This window comes from Erigeron canadensis, chromosome 2 (assembly GCF_010389155.1).
Source record: "Erigeron canadensis isolate Cc75 chromosome 2, C_canadensis_v1, whole genome shotgun sequence".
NCBI lineage: Eukaryota > Viridiplantae > Streptophyta > Magnoliopsida > Asterales > Asteraceae > Erigeron > Erigeron canadensis.
In genome coordinates, this window is record NC_057762.1 from 28,262,519 (window position 1) to 28,284,402 (window position 21,884).

At 33.3% G+C, this 21,884-nt stretch overlaps 3 protein-coding genes across 3 annotated transcripts; 2 read left to right on the forward strand and 1 right to left on the reverse strand.

Moving 5' to 3' along the window:
• The first annotated feature begins 447 nt into the window (after positions 1-447).
• LOC122589635 (DUF21 domain-containing protein At2g14520) lies at positions 448-3,849 on the forward strand. Its single transcript, XM_043761949.1, has 13 exons — positions 448-628; positions 716-792; positions 882-965; positions 1,047-1,160; positions 1,407-1,493; positions 1,595-1,734; positions 1,819-1,906; positions 2,007-2,080; positions 2,175-2,320; positions 2,412-2,578; positions 2,754-2,800; positions 2,883-3,150; positions 3,654-3,849. Exons 1-13 carry the CDS (start codon positions 448-450, stop codon positions 3,696-3,698), a joined length of 1,518 nt encoding a protein of 505 aa, XP_043617884.1. The 3' UTR covers positions 3,699-3,849.
• A 206-nt stretch (positions 3,850-4,055) lies between these two features.
• Positions 4,056-4,793, forward strand: LOC122589027 (uncharacterized protein PAM68-like). The gene has a single exon (XM_043761262.1). It carries the CDS (start codon positions 4,134-4,136, stop codon positions 4,665-4,667), a length of 534 nt encoding a protein of 177 aa, XP_043617197.1. The 5' UTR covers positions 4,056-4,133; the 3' UTR covers positions 4,668-4,793.
• A 5,481-nt stretch (positions 4,794-10,274) lies between these two features.
• Positions 10,275-11,453, reverse strand: LOC122587199 (heavy metal-associated isoprenylated plant protein 39-like). The gene is made up of 3 exons (XM_043759301.1): positions 11,341-11,453; positions 10,991-11,066; positions 10,275-10,848 (listed from the first exon to the last, which is right to left on the reverse strand). Exons 1-3 carry the CDS (start codon positions 11,344-11,346, stop codon positions 10,463-10,465), a joined length of 468 nt encoding a protein of 155 aa, XP_043615236.1. The 5' UTR covers positions 11,347-11,453; the 3' UTR covers positions 10,275-10,462.
• Positions 11,454-21,884: the final 10,431 nt, after the last annotated feature.

Consider the following 21,884-nt stretch of genomic DNA (forward strand, 5'->3'; position numbering starts at 1 on the left):
TTTTCTAATTTTCTAAAAATTGGAAAGAGTTTTTTCCGTCGAAAGTTTAAAAATCATGAGATTTGGATATATTATTTTCGCCAATCAGTGTGCAACACCATGCCAAACATGACATGCACTAGATTGTCATGGATGTACCATTCTTAACTGTGTGTCCGTACTTGCCATTATTCTCAACTGCCACACAAAACCAGTGAGGTTTGCACCTTGTATAAAAAAAAAAATGAAATGGAGTAGTTGAGAGAATGAACTAGTATTAGAGAAATTATAAAGCCAGCTCTTTGTTTTTTCTATCGTCATAATTTTGTTTTATTTCTGCCATTGCTTTCGCCTTCCCATAATCTTAATGGCCAGATTAATAGTTATATTTGGCTTTTGTTGTCTATTTAAACCCGAGTTCTTTTGGTACTTGAGTTATTCTTAATTTTTAACTTGTTTCGTGTCAAAATGGCTGCAAATGATGTGCCATGTTGTGAAACTATGTTTTGGGTCTATTTAGCCTCGGCTGTTGGTTTGGTGGCTTTTGCTGGACTTATGTCGGGTCTAACCCTTGGATTAATGTCTCTTAGCCTTCTTGATCTTGAGGTTCTCATAAAGGCGGGTCAGCCTAATGACCGAAAGAATGCAGGTTAATTGATTAAGCTCTTGATCTTTATAGTTTACTAATTATTTCAGAATTCGGTTGTAATTTTACTTGCATTCTGTTTTTTTGCAGAAAAAATCATGCCCATTGTGAAGAATCAACACCTACTTCTGTGTACACTTCTCATATGCAATGCCATGGCAATGGAGGTACTTCAATTTTTCTCTTTTTCATACCTGCATCATGATTTTTCATACCTGCAAATCATGAAATCTCTCTTTTTCGTTGTGTCAACAAGGCTTTGCCAATTTTTCTTGACTCGATTCTTCTGCCTTGGACGGCTATAGTTATATCAGTAACCCTTGTGGTAGCTTTTGGTGAGGTAAGTTGTTCATTCTTTTCACCTGTGGCTGGTTATTCTTATTAAAATTTTCATACGTAAGTATGCTGGCTATGTCCTTAGATTATACCTCAAGCTGTCTGCTCACGATATGGACTAGCCATTGGTGCAAAACTATCACCCATAGTTCGGGTGCTTGTCATCGTTGTCTTCCCCATAGCTTATCCTGTCAGCAAGGTATCTCGCTTCATTTATGCTTTAGGCGGTCCTTTTTTTTTATGTTAGTATTCATTAAACATAGTACTTTCATTTGAACCTGGAAAATGAACAAATAAATCAGCAACATAATTACACGATATATACATAATAGTTCAATATTCTGGATTTAGTTTTTTTTTAGTTTATCACTTGAAGAGTTCAAGCAGTAGAAGTGCTGCTGAAGTTCTAACATAGAGGAAACTTTTCTGATTTAAACTTTGACAGCTATTAGATTACATACTTGGCAAAGGGCATTCTGTGCTTTTGAGGCGCGCAGAACTCAAAACATTGGTGGATATGCATGGCAATAAGGTATGATTATTGCATGCAGAGATTGGAATATATATACTGGACTACATTTTTATCACTAAGCTGATAATTAACCGAGTCAACCAATTGACTTTTCGTTTCAGGCAGGGAAAGGTGGAGAGTTGACAAATGACGAAATTACAATTATAACCGGAGCTCTGGATTTAGCACAGAAAACCGTCAAAGATGCTATGACACCAATATCTGAAATATTTTCCCTCGAGCTGAACTCCAAACTGAATGAGTATGTACATACTTGTCTTTTATCATAAAGTTTCTTTCTTTCTTTCCATCTAATAGTCAAGGCTGACAGCTTATATTTTCATAGGGACACTATGAGTTTGCTACTAAGCAAAAAGCATAGTCGAGTGCCTATCTATCTACAAAGACCAGAAAATATAATTGGCCTTATCTTGGTAAGCAGTTTGAAGCTTCGAGATATTTGTAATATTTAGAAAATAAAAGAAAAATATAACCGGCCTTAACTTGTGCTTATTATTCCATATCGTGGTTTAGGTAAAAGGTCTAATAAAATTGAGACCTGAAGATGAAGTTCCGATTAAGAATCTCAGTATTCAAAAAATCCCTAGGTATATCTTTTATTTTCATGATGAAATAGTTTGTTGGTTCTTATATTCTGTTAAAAAAGAGGCTGATATACTCTTTGTTTTAAATTTTCTATAGAATACATGAATGTTTGCCACTGTATGAGATGCTAAACTTGTTCCAGAAAGGACAAAGCCATATGGCAGTTGTAGTAAGGAGCAAAAGTAGCGCGATCAAGACACACATCAACTCAAATCTAACTCAAATTAATGTGGAGAAAACAGGTCTCTTATTTTCGTGAATGTCATCCTAAGGCGCGTATTTCTTTATCATTTGTTTTTCTAGCAATGACCAATTAACTTGCATTACTTACAGGTCAGAATACAAAACTGAGCATCTACAGATCTTCCAGCGATCCTTCGTCTCAAAATTTAGCACCAGATACTACTATTTCAAATGGTGTATTAGACTCGTTTCCAAATCCAGATGAAGAAATTATTGGTCTTATAACAATGGAAGATGTTTTGGAAGAACTTCTGCAGGTTGGCTATTAGTACTAATATTACCATCAAAATTGTTATTGTCTATATAGCTCTTGGCTGTAAAGGTGACACCACCGTACACAAATTTGGCACCTTTTTGTTTCTTGAATATGTAGTTAGTCTATATTGATGCATTGTTTTTCATTTATTTCTCGTGCAATATATCATTTCAAAGGAACCTATACAAGATGAAAGGAATGAGTACGTTGACGTAGACAACATGTGAGTCTTTTGATAAAAGCATTATTAGCAAGTTGACCCACACCTTCTAACATATAAATTCGGTTTGTTCTTTTGCCTTCAGAATGAAAATCAACATACTTCCATCTTCATTAAGATCTGGAGCAGCATCTGCATCTCATTTGGACTGGAAAAATCTTGTGGCATCTCCGGCTCATTCACCACCTTCTCATACGCCAATGTCTTCACACCATCAGAATTCTGCACCAACTTCACCGATGTCTCCTTTTATTCAGTCACCCTTCAAAAAGTCAACTTTATATGCTTCGCCTACAAAATCTATACCAAACTCTCCTATGGGATGTGTCAGCAGCTCGCCATCTTCATATAGGGTAAGCCACAGTAATCTGTGTCGACTCCTCGTTACATGTTACTACTAAAAGTGAGAAAACAGTCGAGTCAGTTGGCTTGGATAATGGGTCCTAACAAGATTGAGCAAAACGGGTAATTTATTGCACGGGCTGAAATAGGTCAGGTTGGGTTGACCCCAAATACTTTTTGATCAACATGCTAATTTATTTCGTTAATAGTTGATCTATCAAGAATGGTTACAAGAATATTATTCAAATACGGAGTAATCATCTAATATTTTAAACAAAAAAAATATGGAGGTTCTTATGCATTGAACACACACATTCACCAATATTCGACCCTTTTGACTTGTTCAACCCGTTTGACCCTTTTTCATTGTAAGCTATTTTTGTTCTATTTCACCAGTTTGACCAATTCAAGATAAAACATTACCTAAAGTAACTCATTTATAAGTAAACAGATCGTGATTGCCACCTCCTGCTAAACGACGCTCTTATGGTTCTAAACTTCTAATATGTGGCAGGTCTCAAGGAAATCGTATGAGAAGCTGGAAAAGCCCGGTAGTTAATAGTTCCTTAGATTCTTACACCTCATCACCTTGACAATAAATGTACAACAGTATCATGTTCTGCATTGTTTGGAATGTAGCTGTTGTGAAATGAGTAATGCTAGAGTTTGAAAAAAGATTTGGCTTAGAGATATCTATTGACCAAGTTTCATGAAGTTAACATTTAATGTTCTTTTCGTTTTCTGTTTATGGTATTGAAAAAAATTGCTGCAGAGTAAGGTAACTTTGTGGCCTGACTTTACTTTAAATCAAATATGTCACAACTTATATTGTAAAAAGAATAGAATATGCAAGTAAAGACAGAAAATTGTAACAAGCCCCGGCATATCATCACACACCATTCATTTTCTTGGATAAGATTACTTAGATAATAATGATGAAATAAAATCCTCTAGTCTCTGAGAAGCAAAAACCAAGAAGAATATATAGCAAGCCATGAAATCTCTGTGTAATATAGAGCTAACATCTCAATACATTATATCTTCATCAAAAAGCTCAGCACCATTATTACTTCCCAAACCGGTTAAGAACCCATCATACGTTCCATCAAAAACATGGAAGATTCATGCAAAAGCGAAAGGGTTTAATAGGCCAAATCTAGATAAACAAAATTCAATGACCAATGTCGAAAAAAGGAAAAAACAAGAAGAAGCAGATGATAAAATACCAGATGTAGTCATGGGAAGAATGATAACTAGGATATTATTCAATGTTGGGGTGCCTTTGGTAACTGGTTTAGGCCTACTTCAAATGTTCAGTGTAATAAGAGACAATAATTTGATGCAAATACCGCGTTGGCTGCCATTTTTGACAACCTTTATCACATTAGGAGCTTCAACACTTGGAATTGCTTATGGCACTTTGTCCACAAGTTGGGATGCTGATAACAAAGGTTCACTTCTTGGGCTTGAAGAAGCTAAGAAGAATTGGGTTGAGATGTGGGCACAAGACGATTCCGAGAACTCTTAAGGTAGCAGATAGCGTAACTTTATCTTTATATCATACAACATTACAGCTTGTAATTGTGCTTTGTTTGTATGGCATGGTTCATAAAACTTAACAGTTAATGCATGACCATTATTAGTATTGTGATTATATACTAGTGCCTGTGATGGAAATCAAGACTCAGAAGATGCTGAAAATTCATTTAAAGTACTTATAAATTTTTTTAGCGACATTCTATCCTATTGTTAAATTATACGAATGTCAACAATGGAACCCAGGACGTCTGAGAGCCCCTCCAATAATCCACCCCCACAAACATAAACAGTGGAACTCAAACCCAGATAAATTCTCTCGTGATAAAAAACTTTCCGAATAGACCACCAACCACATTACCAATTAGATTTGATAGTTCATGCCAATTCCTTTACTTGAATGGGTCAATTCTGGTTAATGCAGTGTATGTGTCCTTCCTATTAAAAGTAACCTAAATGATGTAATAAGTATGATTTAACAGATTGTATACATTAAAATTGAACCCTATGCTATTATAGTATTATGTAGGCTTATGTGTCAACTGCAATAGCTTCATTAGGGGCAGTTATGGTCTTATATGTTTTTTAACTTTTGGTCTTTCCTACACTTGAGGTTTTGAGCTAGTATTGTGATATCCCATTTGGGCAATATCTATATAAATAAATCTATATCTATAGTTATAACATTGACATGTGTAGTTATACTTATTTGGACCAGCAGCATGTGCGCAGTAAAATGTTGTTAAGAAGAATGGTGGATTTTACATTGGGATCTACTATAGTAATAATTATTAAATAATTGAATCTGCAGTCAGTAACTGAACATCTATTAATTTGGGAACCTATTAGGAAGGTGACTTTATGTAAAGTCAACTTAAATAAATCCAATTAAATTATAAGTGGCTTGTAAAAGGCCAAACTAAACAATATTTATAGGATTATGAGTTCAGACAAGTTTTTCTGTTCCTCACACTTAAGTGTGAGTTCACACTACTTTTTTCTTTTATACTTTGTGTGAAAAACAAAAAGGAGTTTATTTAATAGTAAAAATACATCAAAAAGTAAAAAACACAAAACTATCTTTTGGAAATGGTCTGCTTGCTTATTTAACCAAAGATATATATCAATTTCTACACATGTCAAATACTCAAATTTGACCAAGTCATTTACTTTTGAAGCAATAGATTTGTTTGAAAATCGATATTCATTTGGCTCAAAAGAAAGTGTATACGTTGTTATTCTTATTTGTTCAGCCAAAATAAGTATTTACGTTGTTAATTATTTTCTTTATTTATTTTTTTTTTTTTTTGAACAATCATCGATCCAAATACTATAGAAAAAAGTAAAGATAAATATCTTGTTGGTTTTTTTTTTTAGAAAACAATAAAATAAAAATATCTTGTTGGTTGACAATGACTTTTCCAAATTTAAGTGTTACGAGTATTTTATATACTGACGAAGAAAATAACAAGAATTCAAAAAACCACGGTCTTAACTAACGTAGTATTTAATAACTTTGATAATTTAATATCACATTATATATATATATATATCGTGTATTTAAAAAGAAGTATTCACTACATCTATAATAATATTGTAATCGTATAATCACTTAATCTTTGTTCAATCTAACCAACTTGTTTATCCTAATATATTATTTAATATATTATTGAGTAGTTGAAAATAATCCAGATATTATTATATATATTAAGTACCAGAATCTTCTGATCACTAATAAGTTGTTTTCTCATTGTGTATCTTGTCTTAAGTGGGCACTCATGTTAGTTATAAACTTAACTAACACCCTCTAAGAATATATAGATGGTATGATGTTATAGTTACATGATTTGTTATTAACACATGAAAGATGTATACAAAAATAACTAATCAAGATGTTCTATTTTAAATCGTAAATTTAGAGTTTTGTTGTTCGTCTCTTTATATATGAAACTTATTATAATTCGATAACTTTTACTAGCGTATCCACTTATTAGTCAAACCAAATGAAATTAATGAAAAAAAAACAAAAATAGATAACGGAGTTAAGAATTGGTTTTTGATAAAGAGTAGTACGTACATTGGTTTCTATAGAAGTTATAAGATCGATCATATTTGTAATTTCATATTCATTCTAAGATGGAATAAAGTAGATACAAAACCTCCCAAAAAGTTGAGTCAAAATGGTAGTTGTTATTGGTGGAATTACATTATTAAGGTAATGAACTATTTCATTTCTTATAAAAGAAAAGAACAAGTAATTTTCATTCTATTACAATAAACTTTTTGCTATTCTATTTCACCTTTCATAATTGATGCATACAAGATACAACCAAATACATGGTTTGTCTAGCTCGTCGTTGCTAATGAAATGGTAAGAGACCTTATGTTTATAGCATATACTTTGTAATATTTAAGTGCAAGCATACACAATTACACATGCATTTAACTATGCACCTAAGACTAAGTGAAATTCAGAGTCCTCTTGCTAATAAATACTTATTCTTAAAAGAACAAATGCTTTCCAATGTATCTCAACTTATTTTTCAACAAAGTAGTATGTAATCGATACTATTTTATATGGTAAGCATATATCTAACTTTGATTATCTGTTCCGCGAACGATCATCTAAGAGTTTCAGGGTGTCTAAAGTTAGACACCTTTCCCGAGTGTAATATACAACAACAACAGGACGTACTCAATCCCCGTGAGGGGTAGTATGAATGAGATGAGATTTAGATAGTCTTGTCTAGACAGCTTTGTGAAGATATTATATCTTACCTAGACATATGTTTTTGTTTTTCGAATACATGATCATGAGTAGTTCAGTACTGACCTTCAAATGAAATCAAAGGGCACTACTTGTACGTATTTCAGAAAATGTTAGATGATGTAATGTAATATGTAATCGCAAAATACAAAAGGTTATAATAAAGTCAGTCAAGTGAGAAAAAGCTAATATTTAAATCAATTAGACCACGTCTCTACTAGTGAATGATTGGATTAATGCAGATTCCCCAAAGCCAGCTAGCAGCAAGATGAAAGATAGACTTTCTTTGACGTGCGTCTAGTTATATTTGACGACCCCTAGCCTCATAACTTTGACTCCATCTTTGGACTAGTAATCGTAATCTTAGATTAAATTATAAGCTGATTCTCTATAGTACATTTGTGGGTTTATTAAATAACACGCGTAATATATATGAATCAAGATTCTCTCAAATTAATTTTCAACATGAACTATCATATTCAGTGTTTTGTGAGCATGGTGAGCATGGACGAAACTTAATAGAGACCAAAAGGGGTTGTAGCCCTCCAAAATTTGTTTGTGAGAGAACCCCTTTCTAGCACGAGCCGAGATATGACAACGTTCTTTGAGCCTAGTGCTAAGGTCTAGTTGTTTACGCAGCCTCATGCCATTATGCATATATTGTTGATAACATAATATTTTTTTAATAATTTTTTGGCAAGCCGCAAACGAAAAATGAGTAACCGATTACCGTTAACAACTAGTCCCACGGTATGTATAATCTAATGAAAAATGAAGATAGATTCTTGTTCAAACTATTCAACAAGAGTCAAACATTTGGCTTTGATGTGTCCGTTTGTTGACTTTTTTTGTGATAAACCAAAGATATTACATAGAAAGGTTTTTCAAAAGTGGTTTTTATTTTAGAACTTTTGGATTGCTTTACTAGATGGTTGTGTATTCTAATGATAAGAATTGTGGAATGCTTACGAGGCATTCGAAATGGAATGGATCTTCTCAAGAATGTGGAAATATAAAATATGATAATTTGGATGTAAAAAAACTGATATCATGGATGGGGGCCAATGTCTTATTCATCGATTTAGTGAGAGGGGAAAAGAAGTTGGAGGCATTAAAGAATTACCCACATTGCAGCCGGCTAAAGTTAATTCTACGGGAAGAAAATTTTGTTGTGCTTTCTTATGATAAACATTCCAAAGATATCATTTTCCACAATGGATTGTGACATTATAATTATAATTATTAATACAAAAGATTATATTGGTTTCTACTAGTTGTGACTTTTTAGTATAAAATTGAATGTGTCTTGGCATCACACGTTTGGAATGGACATTAGACATTAAAATTTTTAAAGCATTTCGTGATAGTTTAGTTTACAAATATAATATCCATAAAAAGTTAGATTTAGTGATTTAATATAACATGTTAATTATGAAACGACAATATATTTGAGAAAAACGTCAATATTAGCGTCACAAGTGGTAAGATAACGCTAAAGGTAAAACAATATATGTCGTCGTTTAAGTGATATTGATAAAGATGTCAATAAAGATAAAATCATTTGGTCGTCATTATAGTGGTGAGAAGGTAACGATAGGGTTATAGTCACAAAAAAGTATTGTTAGACTTTAGAACCATAGAAATGTAAACTGCAAGTAGCTAACGTGGATTACTTTACTTGGCAAAAGTATTGTCTCTTGAGATGTAGTTCATGGTTCAATCCTTGTCATTAGGTCATTTTTGATTAACTTTCACAAAAAAAAAAAGGTAATTTTTGATTAAAATATATTTAACATATTAAGTAAAAAAATAAGGTACATATAACGTTACCTTGTTATGTCAGGCAATTTATGTCACCAATAGTACTTGAAACTCAAAAATTTATGAAAGGGGACAAATGTACAAGTTTTTATATGTTTGTGTGTGAGGGATGTGTTGATATAGGGTTCTGTAATAATTGCAAAATCCCATGAAAGACGCGTGCATCAACATTTTTTTGCCTCCGTACTAGCAATGACTATAACAAAAGTGAGATTCTATATAAAAGAATAGTAGCACAACTATCAACAAAGAAAATTGACAATTGACAAAAGATCATAAGATTTTGATGATGTTGATCCAATAAAGTTTTATATATGGTCACTTAACTTTGTCCTAAAGAATTCCATCAAAGACCCAAAAGGTCGATCGGCACAAGATGTCAAGCTAAATCGACAAGATTCTAGTTCTTGGACGACAATTGATTCTCTGGTTAGGCCGTTCATCCATCGTGTAGATGAAATTACACCTATAAAAAGTTAAGAACCAGATCTTACAAATATAGATGAAACGAAGGTTGTTGGAGTGAACCAACATAACGATTAACCACGAGATGAATATAAGAAGGTCCCCCAGTCACAAGCGATTGAATGACAAATACTTCTAACAGTAAACTAGCTATGATCGGATGAGTATACATCAATATACATTTGACAATAACATGGCCGTAAGCGAATCTGCTTCTCTAATACATCCATACATATACATACATACACAAACACATCATCAAATGATGACATCTTTTTGGTACAAAACTTCACTACCATAACTTTTGTTTCCTTCACAAAGACTATGGTAACTAAAAAACAAGTTTTTTACTAGTACTAGTGAACATAACTCTACAACCCCCAACCTTTTTTACCATCATGAACCTTTCAAAACCAAAAAAGGCAGATCATTTTTCTAGAGCCAAATCACATCCAGAACACCATACAACTCTTTAGTGCATACAGCACAAGTCACCACTGCTTGACCACTCTGGACTTAAAAAACTCATGATCTAGCAAAAATATCTTTACCTTAATAATAATAACTTTAAAAACTATAATTAATAAAATGATTTACATTATTGTAATACAAACAAAAAAACTGCAAATTGTCACACCCTTAACCTCAACTTCCAACTTCCAAGATCTGGTTTCTTGATTTCAGCATGAGATTTGACTTGACTTGACTTAACTTAACATGTGTTAATCACTTGATTAGCAAATAACACAATTAGTAGGAGTGTCATCTTGAACAACTTTAGTATAATATGGTGTAGGTGGATGATTATACTGATGATAATTAGTATAAGGTTGTTGATAATAAGGATAAGGCTGAGGATATGGAATGTATCCTGATTTCAAAGCCTCTTCAAGCTGTTTCTTTTTAAGTTCTTCTTCTTTTTTCTTATCATCTGCCTTCTTTTTTTCTTCTTCTTTTTTCTTATCAGCAGCAGGATCCTTTTTTTCTTCTTTTGCAGGCCCAACTGAAACAATCTCTGTACAACATATTTTTCTCAGTTTTGAGACTACTGTAACTGGATCTATATCTCCTGTTACAGTCAGTTTCTTGTCTTTCATCTCCATTGCTATTGATTCCACCCCTGTTTTTGATCAAATGATGTTAAAGATTTTAACTTTTTCAGAAACTAAGATCTGGGTTTGGTTTATTTTTGAAATTTATGAAGACCCAGATGAATAGTTTTAATAAAGTTGTAGTAGTAGTAATTATAGACTGTAGTGTACCTGGAAGACTTGAGACATTTTTCATGGCTTTTTGCTTGATTTTTTCATCCAATATATCCAATTTCAACACAACTTTCTGCAATATAATTGAAGTAGACATAATTCAGATACCCATAAAAAAATTCACATAATATACTCATGAGTTGTATCATTAAGTAAACGTACACCGTAAAAAAGTTTAATATTTGTAATAAAAAAATGTTTATTTTCCAATTTTAAAAAGTACTCGAATATGCTTACTAGGTTCTTTTGCATGAATAATTGCCAAATATACACAAGTAACATAACTACATGAAATATAGATAAATAGATAGATATGATACGAAAAGATATAAAAGGGATATAAATACCTTCATGTTTTTGTATTTTTTGGGTCTTAGAGGTTGAAGAGATGAGTAACAGAGAAAAAAAGGATGCCAAGCTTCAAAGATTTACTAAAAGAGAACAAAAGAATATGTTTACAAAGGCTAGGTGGATTGTATGGATATAAATAGAGGGGGTTGGTTAAGTTAAACTGAGTCAAGATAGTCAAGCGAACCCGATTAAATCACTAGTAAGTAACTTGGTAACGTGGGCTAAGTCTATGGGTCAACGTATTATAAAGTTTTTGAGTCAAGTTTGTCAAGTGAAATATAAGCCGTGCGCGTTACGATATGCCCCCTGTATATATAAAGAAAATGATAAATATAGTCTCAATAATTGAAAAAGTTTCATAATATATGTAAGATATAAGATATATATTTTAAATCGAACAAGCAGCATAGCTCAGTCTTATACATTTTGGCCTCTTGAAGTCGAAGTTAAAGGTTTGATCCTCGTCTCATGAGAAGACTAAATGTCTAATTTACATAAAGCATAATTATCTTTAAGTGAACATATCATTATAAAAGTTAATATCTTTTTGGGCTAATTGATTAAAAAGTACTTAACAATTCATGCGAGGATTGGTCGTTGGGGATCTCTAGAAAGTCCATTTTATAAAATTTACGAGAAATCAAAAGGGGCACGAATGCTTTATTTATCACCGGTACAAATGAATACTGTATGGTACTTTTTACATTATTGGGGTTCAAAGAAAAATGTGTTCTATCGTGGGGACAAAAACCGGCAAAAACACCTATGTTGGGCTTTTACCGGCTAAGTGATATTTCTACCCGGTTATACATTATTTAATATCCATGTGGACCCCTCTTAACCACTATTTATACATATATATAAATAAAGCTTTTGACATAAGTCCCAAGAAAGAAAGCTAGCAGCTAGGAACTTTAGTATGCACTGTCCTCCTGCCAATTATTTTTCAATAAATAAATAAAGCTTTCGACATATTTAAGATCGATCAATACAATATAAATGCGCGTAAAACTTAAACCAAAAAAAAAAAACTCCATGTAAATGTTCGAGGGGATGTCCATTAAGACATTCATGGAGCAACAAAGAGCCTCCCCAAAATAAAGGGAACGACCAAACATAAAACCACTCAAAACGGACTCGTTATAACGAAGAAGTCAATGGTAAGGTTTAGAAATTTCATCAAGATAATATGTACTAAAACCTCCCCCAACATAAAGGGAGGTCAACAAGAAGGAAATTGTCTAAAGGCACACAGGCCACTAACATATGAAGATTGTTTACAATACCAAAAATCGTCAACAAAGTCCAAGATACCAAAGGGAGTCATGGAGCAACCTGTAACAAGTCAGAGGGGGAGGCTTCAGGATCGGATGCTAACTTACGAAGGTATGCAGTGTCAATGTTGGTTAGCTCATCCAATGCAGAATCAAGACGACCAGTTGTGTCTTCAGGAATAACACGACCCTCTAGATTAACGATACCCTCATCAGCTAGAGCACGCATCAATCCTACCTCTGCATCAACCCTGTTTTCTTTACAAACCTTCGACAACAACGTACCAACCTCAAGACCATGTAGGAACGACTTGCACACATGGGGAATAACTTCAACAATTAGCCTGCCACACTTCCCAGATTGTTTTGCAAGTGCGTCCTGCGCTCCTCAGCTGTGCATCCCTTTTCCCGAATCTAATCCGTGAGAGCCTCCAACTCCTTCTCCTTCACGACAATGACTCTTGGCACGGCTGCTCGCACGACGTTCAACTCAGACTAAAGAGCACCACAGTTCACCTCAAACTCAGTCGCCTTCATTTCAGGAGCATGCTTCTCTGACATCAGCTTCTCAAACTGTTCCTTCGTCGGCCCAGATTCCTCATAAACCTCCCGCAATCTCGCATCCAGTGCACTACCAACAACAGCACAGCAGAAGATTGAGCGGTTAAAAAAGGCAGATTGGTCTAGGATCTCCAGGTTCATTAGCCCATTGACCCATCCAGATGAAGCAATACTCTGAAGAGAGCGATGACATGAAGCAGCGTCGGGAGTCTCCCCAAGAGGGTCGAAGGCTGCAAAGCACAGAGGTAGTTAATAACAATAAGGGAACAAACAAGGAAAACTCAAGAATAGCTTACAAGTAGACTGCTCGGGCACACTCCTGGTCTTCCACTTCTTTGGTCGGGAACTACCAACACTCTTAGATGACTTATTCCTCTTCTTCAAACGACTGGGAACAGTGTTCTCCTGAGCAACACCCTCTATATCTTCACCAATACCATCAGATACATCTACCACAACCTGCTCTTCAGCAACCCCTTCTTGAGCCAAAGGAATGGGTGTCTCAGCCAACACCTCCGCAGATAGACCCTTGGACGACAGAGGATGGGGTCGAAAGAGGAGCATGATCAACTGGCTTGAAAACAAGGCTAGACAACGTAGGTTGCCTATCGATCAACTGCTTAAAAGACATCTCTGAAAATGAAGACAATTTGCATAAATAACTAAAATATTTGACAAACAAAAAAGAAAAAGGTAGAGGATAGATTAACCTACCCTGACCACCACATTCTATGGTAAAATCCTTAACAACATGTTCCTAAAACGAAGCGACACCGAACTTAAACAACACAACCTCTGAATATATACACACACAGCTTAATGCCATAAGATGAAAGACGATCGACATCAGACTGCCTCACACCACGGATACTAGGAACACCTAAGACTTATACTCCACCCTATCAGTATCTAACACGCCCCTATGCTCTAGAGGAACCAGTGAATGACCAACAAATACAAATCAATCTTTCCAATCCCTAACCTCTGTACCACCAGCTATAAATAGTTCATGATCACCATTCTTGCAGACAGTAACCCAATCACCAGACTCCTTAAGTTTGTAAAAGAAGTTAAATAGTACTACCGAAGGCTCTATACGATTCGCACTATAGAGTACCTGGAAAGCAATGATTTTTGTTCAGTTGGATGAACAGTAGAGATGTGGCATCGGTAATAATCTAAGACAGCCAAGAAGAGGGAAGAAAGATGGATCCTAAGATTATCAAGAGTAAAAGCTTTCATAGACAAACCAACAAAACCTACAGGAGGATCGCAGATAGATTGCCCTCTTTCCGAAAAATGGACTAAATTAGGGTTTCGGGCAAAATAAGTGGAAACAAAGTTCTGATAGGCAAAACGACTTGATACATTGGTGATTCTCCTTATTCCATTCTTTGTCATCACTAAAAATTATGGAATACAATAAGAAGAAGGATAAGGAGTTTACCTATTATGCCCGTTTTATATATATATATATATTACAGCTTATCTATACTATATTATAAAGCAGATTTACTCTAAGTTTTCAACATTGAACTTAAATTTTCAATATTGATTTTAAGTATTTTCCCAAAATACCTCTCTCATCTATTGTATATTTAACTAAAATAACTATAATACTCTTTCTCTTTCCTCAAATCTCAACCAATCATTTTTTTTCTCTCTCCTCCATAAATCATTTTATTCCTCTAATTTTTTAAAAATCTTTTATCTCAAAAACCGTACATCGATAAATTATAAAAATTATATGGATGTTCTTAAAATTTCATGCTCTTTCATTAGAGATGTTATTCGATATACTTTCGACGAATTTTAAATTTGAGGGCGGAGCCTATACGGCTAAGGCTAATTGGCTATGACACTTTATGACATATCACTTTCTATGACCTATCACACTCTATGACCTATCACCCTCACCATTTCACCGCCGCAAAGCGCGAGTACTTGCTCTCGTAATATCTATAAGGTAAATGATTCAAATATTTTATATACTTCTATTCAGATGAATACAAACATGTATGACTCGACCCACCATAACAACTTGTCAAGGACTACACTTAATCTTGTAAATTCGACTCAACATAACTGATGGGTCAAGTGAAGACAACCACGACCACCTGTTTTGGACATCAAATTTGGACACTTCAGACCTTTCTAAAACAAGCATGCTATATACCGTTACAAAGACAATTGGACATACTTTCAATATATACTTTTAGCTTCCTTATGAACTACAGAATACTTGAGGTTACAACCTCTTTTAAAACAGCCAAACCTATTTATAACTATTGGATATTGCAGAAAAATCAGTCCAGGGGCTGTTTTGTATCTCATTTTTTGACCCTTTAAGCACCTCCGTTTTCAGCCAAACCTAGTTCATTTTAAAGACATTATAACATACTTCAATGTATATTTTTAGTTTGCTCCTAAACACAACTGAGAAAAAGTTATGGCCTTTCGAAAACAACAATTTATGCATTTATGGTTGTGAAAATCAGCCACCAGCTGCAGTTTTGTGAGCCATTTTTGAACGACCTAGCCACGCCCGTTTCTTGCAAACCTTATACCATTTGAAAGCCCTCTAACTATAGTTCCAAAACCTGTTTTTAGTTTTGACCAAAACATTACATGTAAAGAATTACGACCCTTCAAAAATTGCTCAAAGGCCAATTCTGCGCTTTTACCCATGTTGCCAGGAGACCCGTTTCTTCAAGTCTTTAGACTTAATTCATATCCGTAAGTTGCTATGAACCTAGATAGCACAGAATATACATATATCTTCTAACACGACGAGTTTTACCAAAAAGACTTTAAACAACATATTACACTTTAAAGTTAAAACGGGAGTAACGACAAATAAGTATCAACCACCCAACTGTGATTTAAAGATAGAAGTGCAACCTCTAGTAGCACTTATCCACGCTCCTTCTTAAGTTCTTTCCCCGACCCACTTCCACCTGAGCTCCCGGCACCTACGGCATTGTAAGTAAACGGTAAGCATAAAGCTTAGTGAATATATAGAAACTAAACAATGATGACAAGCTGCATACATATTACACTTTAAAATAAGACCTAACTGAAGATATATCAAATGCATAAATATATAAAGCTGCCTGTAATGGATCCAATCTTTGCCAATACAATCTGTTAGTCTGCCCTTAGTTTGCTACTACTCGATTACATGGATTCACTACACATGTATAATCAACTTTTACATAATTATGTCTGCCAGCTTAACTAATAATACTGATTTATATAAAACAAATTCTATATACTCACTTGTTCGTCTTATGATCGAATATATATACACGAGCACTTCCAAAGTCTTAGCACCTAAATAAATATCACAATATCGTCTCATTAACATGCTAAGACTAAATTTTCAGCCTAACTAAATTCTGGACAGTTGACTTCTAAAGTCAAAATTATCACTTTCATTACTAGTTATAGCCATAACACATATTAGGTGGCTTTCACCAAAATTAACCTTCAAGATAGGATCAGTAGTTCCATTTAAACTTATTTAACCCACCATAGTCATGGGTAAACATCTACTTATCAATATCTATCAGTTAGATATACCAACTCACAAGGTAAATTCAAGTTTATATAAAAATCTCTTCAAGAATCTAAATTAATAATTCTTAGATGTTCAATAATATCATAGGAACAAAATCCCTAATTGAGTTTAATTAATTTCATCATCTCATCCCCAAAACCCTAAAATCCTTTACTTTTAACTTTGAAAATCAAGAATAAGAATTACCTTAGGATTATGGGCAATATTACTAACTAGAAATTAGCTTAAAACTGATTGGATTAAGCTTGAAATTGATTGCCTTCGTTGTTCTAGCTCATGCGTGATCTTTTCTTCCTTGGAGGGAAACTAGATTAGAGCTTCTGACGTGGTATCAATATGTGATACGTGTTAACTAGATATGAGTCAAATTTGTTTGTGTTTATCACATAAACACCCGGGTATTTACACCCCTAATCCCTCTAGTCTCGTCTATTCTAAGTATCCTTATTTACATGCCGAGTCTCGATAGTTGTTCTTGACTTTTTAATTTATTTAGCATATACCACATATAGAGTCTACATACAACATTTAAATAAGTTGCATCCATATCAAAATTATAAAAATACTAATATTTTATTATTATTAAATTACCTCAAAACTCGGGGTGTTACATTACCTGATGAAGACCGATGATGAAGCAGCGAAGGAAGAGTTTTCGAAGTGAACAAGAGGCAAAAAGCCCTTTTTTTTAACAAAGAGTTGGTATTTATATCGGGTAATAATCACGGGTACCTACCATTGAAAAGTTACCCCGAGTTTTGTGCCAACAAGTTGCTACAAAGGGATAAGCCGTAATTATACCTTTGCAATAAACGACTTTAATGTCGTTTAAATGATTGATTAGCTGATAAGACGAGCAAGTTGCAACACGAAGCAACGGAGCACATTTAAGTCTAACCGGACACCCAGCATCTCCAGTCTGACTGAGGGGCTTGATGATATATCCTATACGGAGTTGTACCTCTGTATTCGAAGCAGATACGAAGACACCTTCGTACAAGTAAAAATTATTTGTTTTCGGAGCTCCTGAGGTATCAAATACCCAGTTCCGAAGAAATATATCAAAAAAGATCGGATATAGATTCTTTCCATGATTATCCGAACAAGCAACATATTTAAGTCCAAATATCTCGGACATGATTTATTAAGAGATTATCACAAATCTTCCTAAAAGATAAAAGATATCTCGAAAAGAGGAATCATACGGCAAATATCATACCGAATCACCCTCAACGCCCCATTCACACACAGTATCACATCGGCCTCCAAGGTTCGGTAACAATCCATAACATAAACTAGGCGTAAAGCGGCCGCAACCCTATTACCGGTAGGGAATCGCCTACAAACCACAACACAAACTTTAAACCCTCTGACACCCTCGGTTGAGCCATAGTGCGATTATTTGATCAAACAACGACGATGAAATAATTGTTAATTGAAAATTTATTTATAAAGTTAGGTTGTTTTTAGTGTCTCTGTTTGAATTTTTTAGTTTTCTTATGTTTACTTTAACCATAAATATATTTTGTTTGTGTTATATTTTATATAGTTTTCCTTAATTCATTTTATTAACTATTGCTAAGCTATAATAAAAATAAGATATTGTAATAGTTATCCGGAGTAACGTGTTCTAGATTTTTTTTTCCCTAAATAATCGATAACGCCTTATGATTTAACCGTAAATATTTTTGTTAGTGTTATATAAATTTGTAATAAATCATATAAATGGATTGAGTTTTGATTGTACTTTTCATCGATTATCACTTTTAATAATGGAATAAATGAAAAGGACGAAAATTGGAAGGAAAAAAAACTAACGAATCTGGGCAAATTAACGGAGGAAAAGTAACAAAGTTGACGCGGTGACCAAAAGTGTGGCAAGTTCAATGTATAATTTACAAATTTTGAAATTTAGTGACTATAAGTGAAAAACGTGTCAAGTTTCGAGACAAAAATGTAATTTATCCTAACTTAAATGTAGTCCGAAGAATATGATTATCATTTTCCTGATATTGACGAATGTGTTGACGTATGGGATCAAATGAAGCTTCGTCGAAGTAAACAATAAATAAATGTTCGGCAGTTCGGCTTTATTGTTGATGGATTTTTAGAGTTTCAGCTATTGTACTCCGCGGCTTTTGTTGGGCCAGGGGATGGTAATTATGTTTGGGCACATTTTGGTCCCAAATATATTGGTGGAAAGATCCAAGAAAGCAAAAATACTTTTATTGCTTTAATTTATGTAAGTATGCAGTGCAACGATTTCAGCTTAGTTTTCCTTTTAAGGGCAACTTTCATTAAGTCAACTTGATTGTAAGGTGATATCTCAAATTAGTAGTTAAACACGTATGTTTAAATTTAAACGCGAGACCTTCTATAGAGGCAAAAATCCTCACCTCCCTTTTAAACTATATGACCAAACACTCGTTAACGATTTCCGCCTAGTTAGAGGGTGTTTGGTGTTGTGTTTATAAAATATATTTTTGCGTTTTCAAAACTGCGGCGTTTGAAAAACATATATATGTACATGTTTCTTAAAAACTACGTTTTAATAGCAGATAGTCAATTTTTCATCCAAAAACTTTCTTACATTATTTGTGTTTTACAAACGTAATATTTTAATAATCAAATAATCATTTCAACCGTAATATAAAACAACCTCTTAGGTTTTAGAGTTTTGGATATATTGTCATTTGTATTGATGATAGTTTTAAGTTAATAGATTAAAGTAGGGTAAATAATAGTTTTAACATATAATTATATAAACGAATAATAGTTTTAACTTGTATATGTAGCTAGCCTTTGTTATCTGCACAAAACTGATCAATCTAACGGTTCACATAAACGCTAGGAAGCAGTAACATCTTTTCGGTTGTCATGGAATTATTTCTTTTTCAGTACTATATTTAGTTTTTTGTATTCTTCAACCAAAAAGTTACAAAATAGCTAACTCAATCAAATCAGTTAAGTGCCAAGCCAGAAAAATACAAATCTAAACAAAATCTTCTTTCTTTGACCTTATCAACAAATTGTCGATTTCTCAAATCATTTTCCTGAGCTTTGTGTGCAAAGATTTCAAATAAATTTCAATTTACTCCATATTTTTTTTATCTCGATTTAATACATCATAATCAAAGTATTGTTCTTATCCTTTTGAAACTTAAGTTATTATATATAACTAAAACTTTATGTTATAGACTTATAGGGCACATACACATATCCAATAGTTGCACCATATCTCAAAATGCGACTTAGCTATGATCGATTTCGAACAATTTTAAGTTCCCTAGCAATTTGTATATCACTTGAGCACACGTATTTTGAGAAACAATTATTTCCCATATTGAATAACTTGATCATGTATATTCAAAATGCGACTTTTGAGATATCACCTTACAATTAAGTTTACTTTTGGCCAAAATTTCATCGTCGAAGTTTCTTCATGTTAGAATATGATCACGTAAAATAAATGTATGTCCGAAAAATATTTAAGCCTACGGAGTCACACCTCAACGTGAATGTAACTATAATTAATTAATATATTAAATGTGATTTATTGATTAATTTGATCACGAAATAATTAATTTAAATAAGTTAAAGGATTAATTGTATTTAAATTAATTAGAAGAAGGATTAAATGTGAAATTAGAAAATTAGTATTGGACCCTAATTCCCTAAAGGGGGCCGGTTTTGAGAAGCCTTTTAGGGCCTTGATTAACTTGGTCACCAAGTCATTAAAACCCTAAATATATTCCTATATATAAAGGACTTAATTAAAAAGGTTTTGATATCAATTCATATAAGAAAAACTCCTCTTCTCTTCCTCTTATTTGGTTCGGCCAAACACCCTTTAATGGGTCTGGGTTTTGTGCCTTTTCCATTCGACCAAAACTACAAAACAAATATATTTGTTTTGTTTTGTTTCATTCGACAACTTACATGAATCATATTAATGCTTCTAGCATTAATTATAGTTTTGTTTGTTATTAAACAACAAAGGGTTACGGTTCATGGGTGCTCATTTAAAGGGAGATACACAACGGGTTTGTGAGTTCGTGATCAAGTATTAGCATACGTGCGTTCTAACGTTGTGTGTGTAATCGTAGAGAGGTTTAATTTAAACCTTATTATAAAGGTTTCTTGCTTTATTCTCTCCAATTTAAGGTACACGTATTTTCTCTTGGTTAATTAATAAACTACATAGATTTTATATTCCGCTGCGCGCTTTGTGATTTGATTTGATAATAGTTATATAACCCAACAGTGGTATCACGAGCCTACTATGTATGTTTTTTGATTACCAATAAGAATCAAAACTTGAAAGGGGTTAGGGTTCTTGATTTAAAAATTTTCGATTATATATATATATATTGTTAAATTGAGTTTGTAATTTAATTACATTATTTAAATATGAAAGAAGTTTTAATATATACATATATATATATATATGGATCGAAATTTCCAGAAAATAAAAAAAAAGTTTTTTTTAGGGTTCCTAATCCAAGTTTTGATTAATTACATGTTTATGTGATAAATTGTATGTAATTATATGTTGTACTTTTAATTTTAATGGTTAAAAAGAAGTAAAAATCATGAATTTTTCATGCAAATAATTCATGATTCTTACTTAGATATATTGATATGAAATCTTGATCATTAGGGTTAATTATGCTAGATAATTGGATAATTAATTGTGTGACAATGTGAATTTTTCGTGTAAATTTTCTGTTTTGTGACAGTTTACTAAAAAATTCATATCTTTTAATCCGTAATGAGTTAGAGGTTGTTCTTTGAACTGTAGATGCTCAACACATAGGGCTAAAACTTTGTAATTCTGGTCGAAATCTGAATCGGACCAGAAACATGTCTAAACAGGTCGTGAAGCTACTGTAATTTCCAGTGAGCAAACTATGTGCTTATATGATAATTGATTGTGTTGTATATGTTTAAGGCTTACGCAATCAAGGCGACTTGATGTATGTGGTCCTCGTCATTGAAGGGGAGCCGAATTAGACATGAATAAACCATAGTGACATGTTTAGGTGGCCTACCATAACTCGTTGCATGCTTAAAAGTTATAGTTTATGATTTTACATATTTATTGTGATATAAATTGTGATGTCAA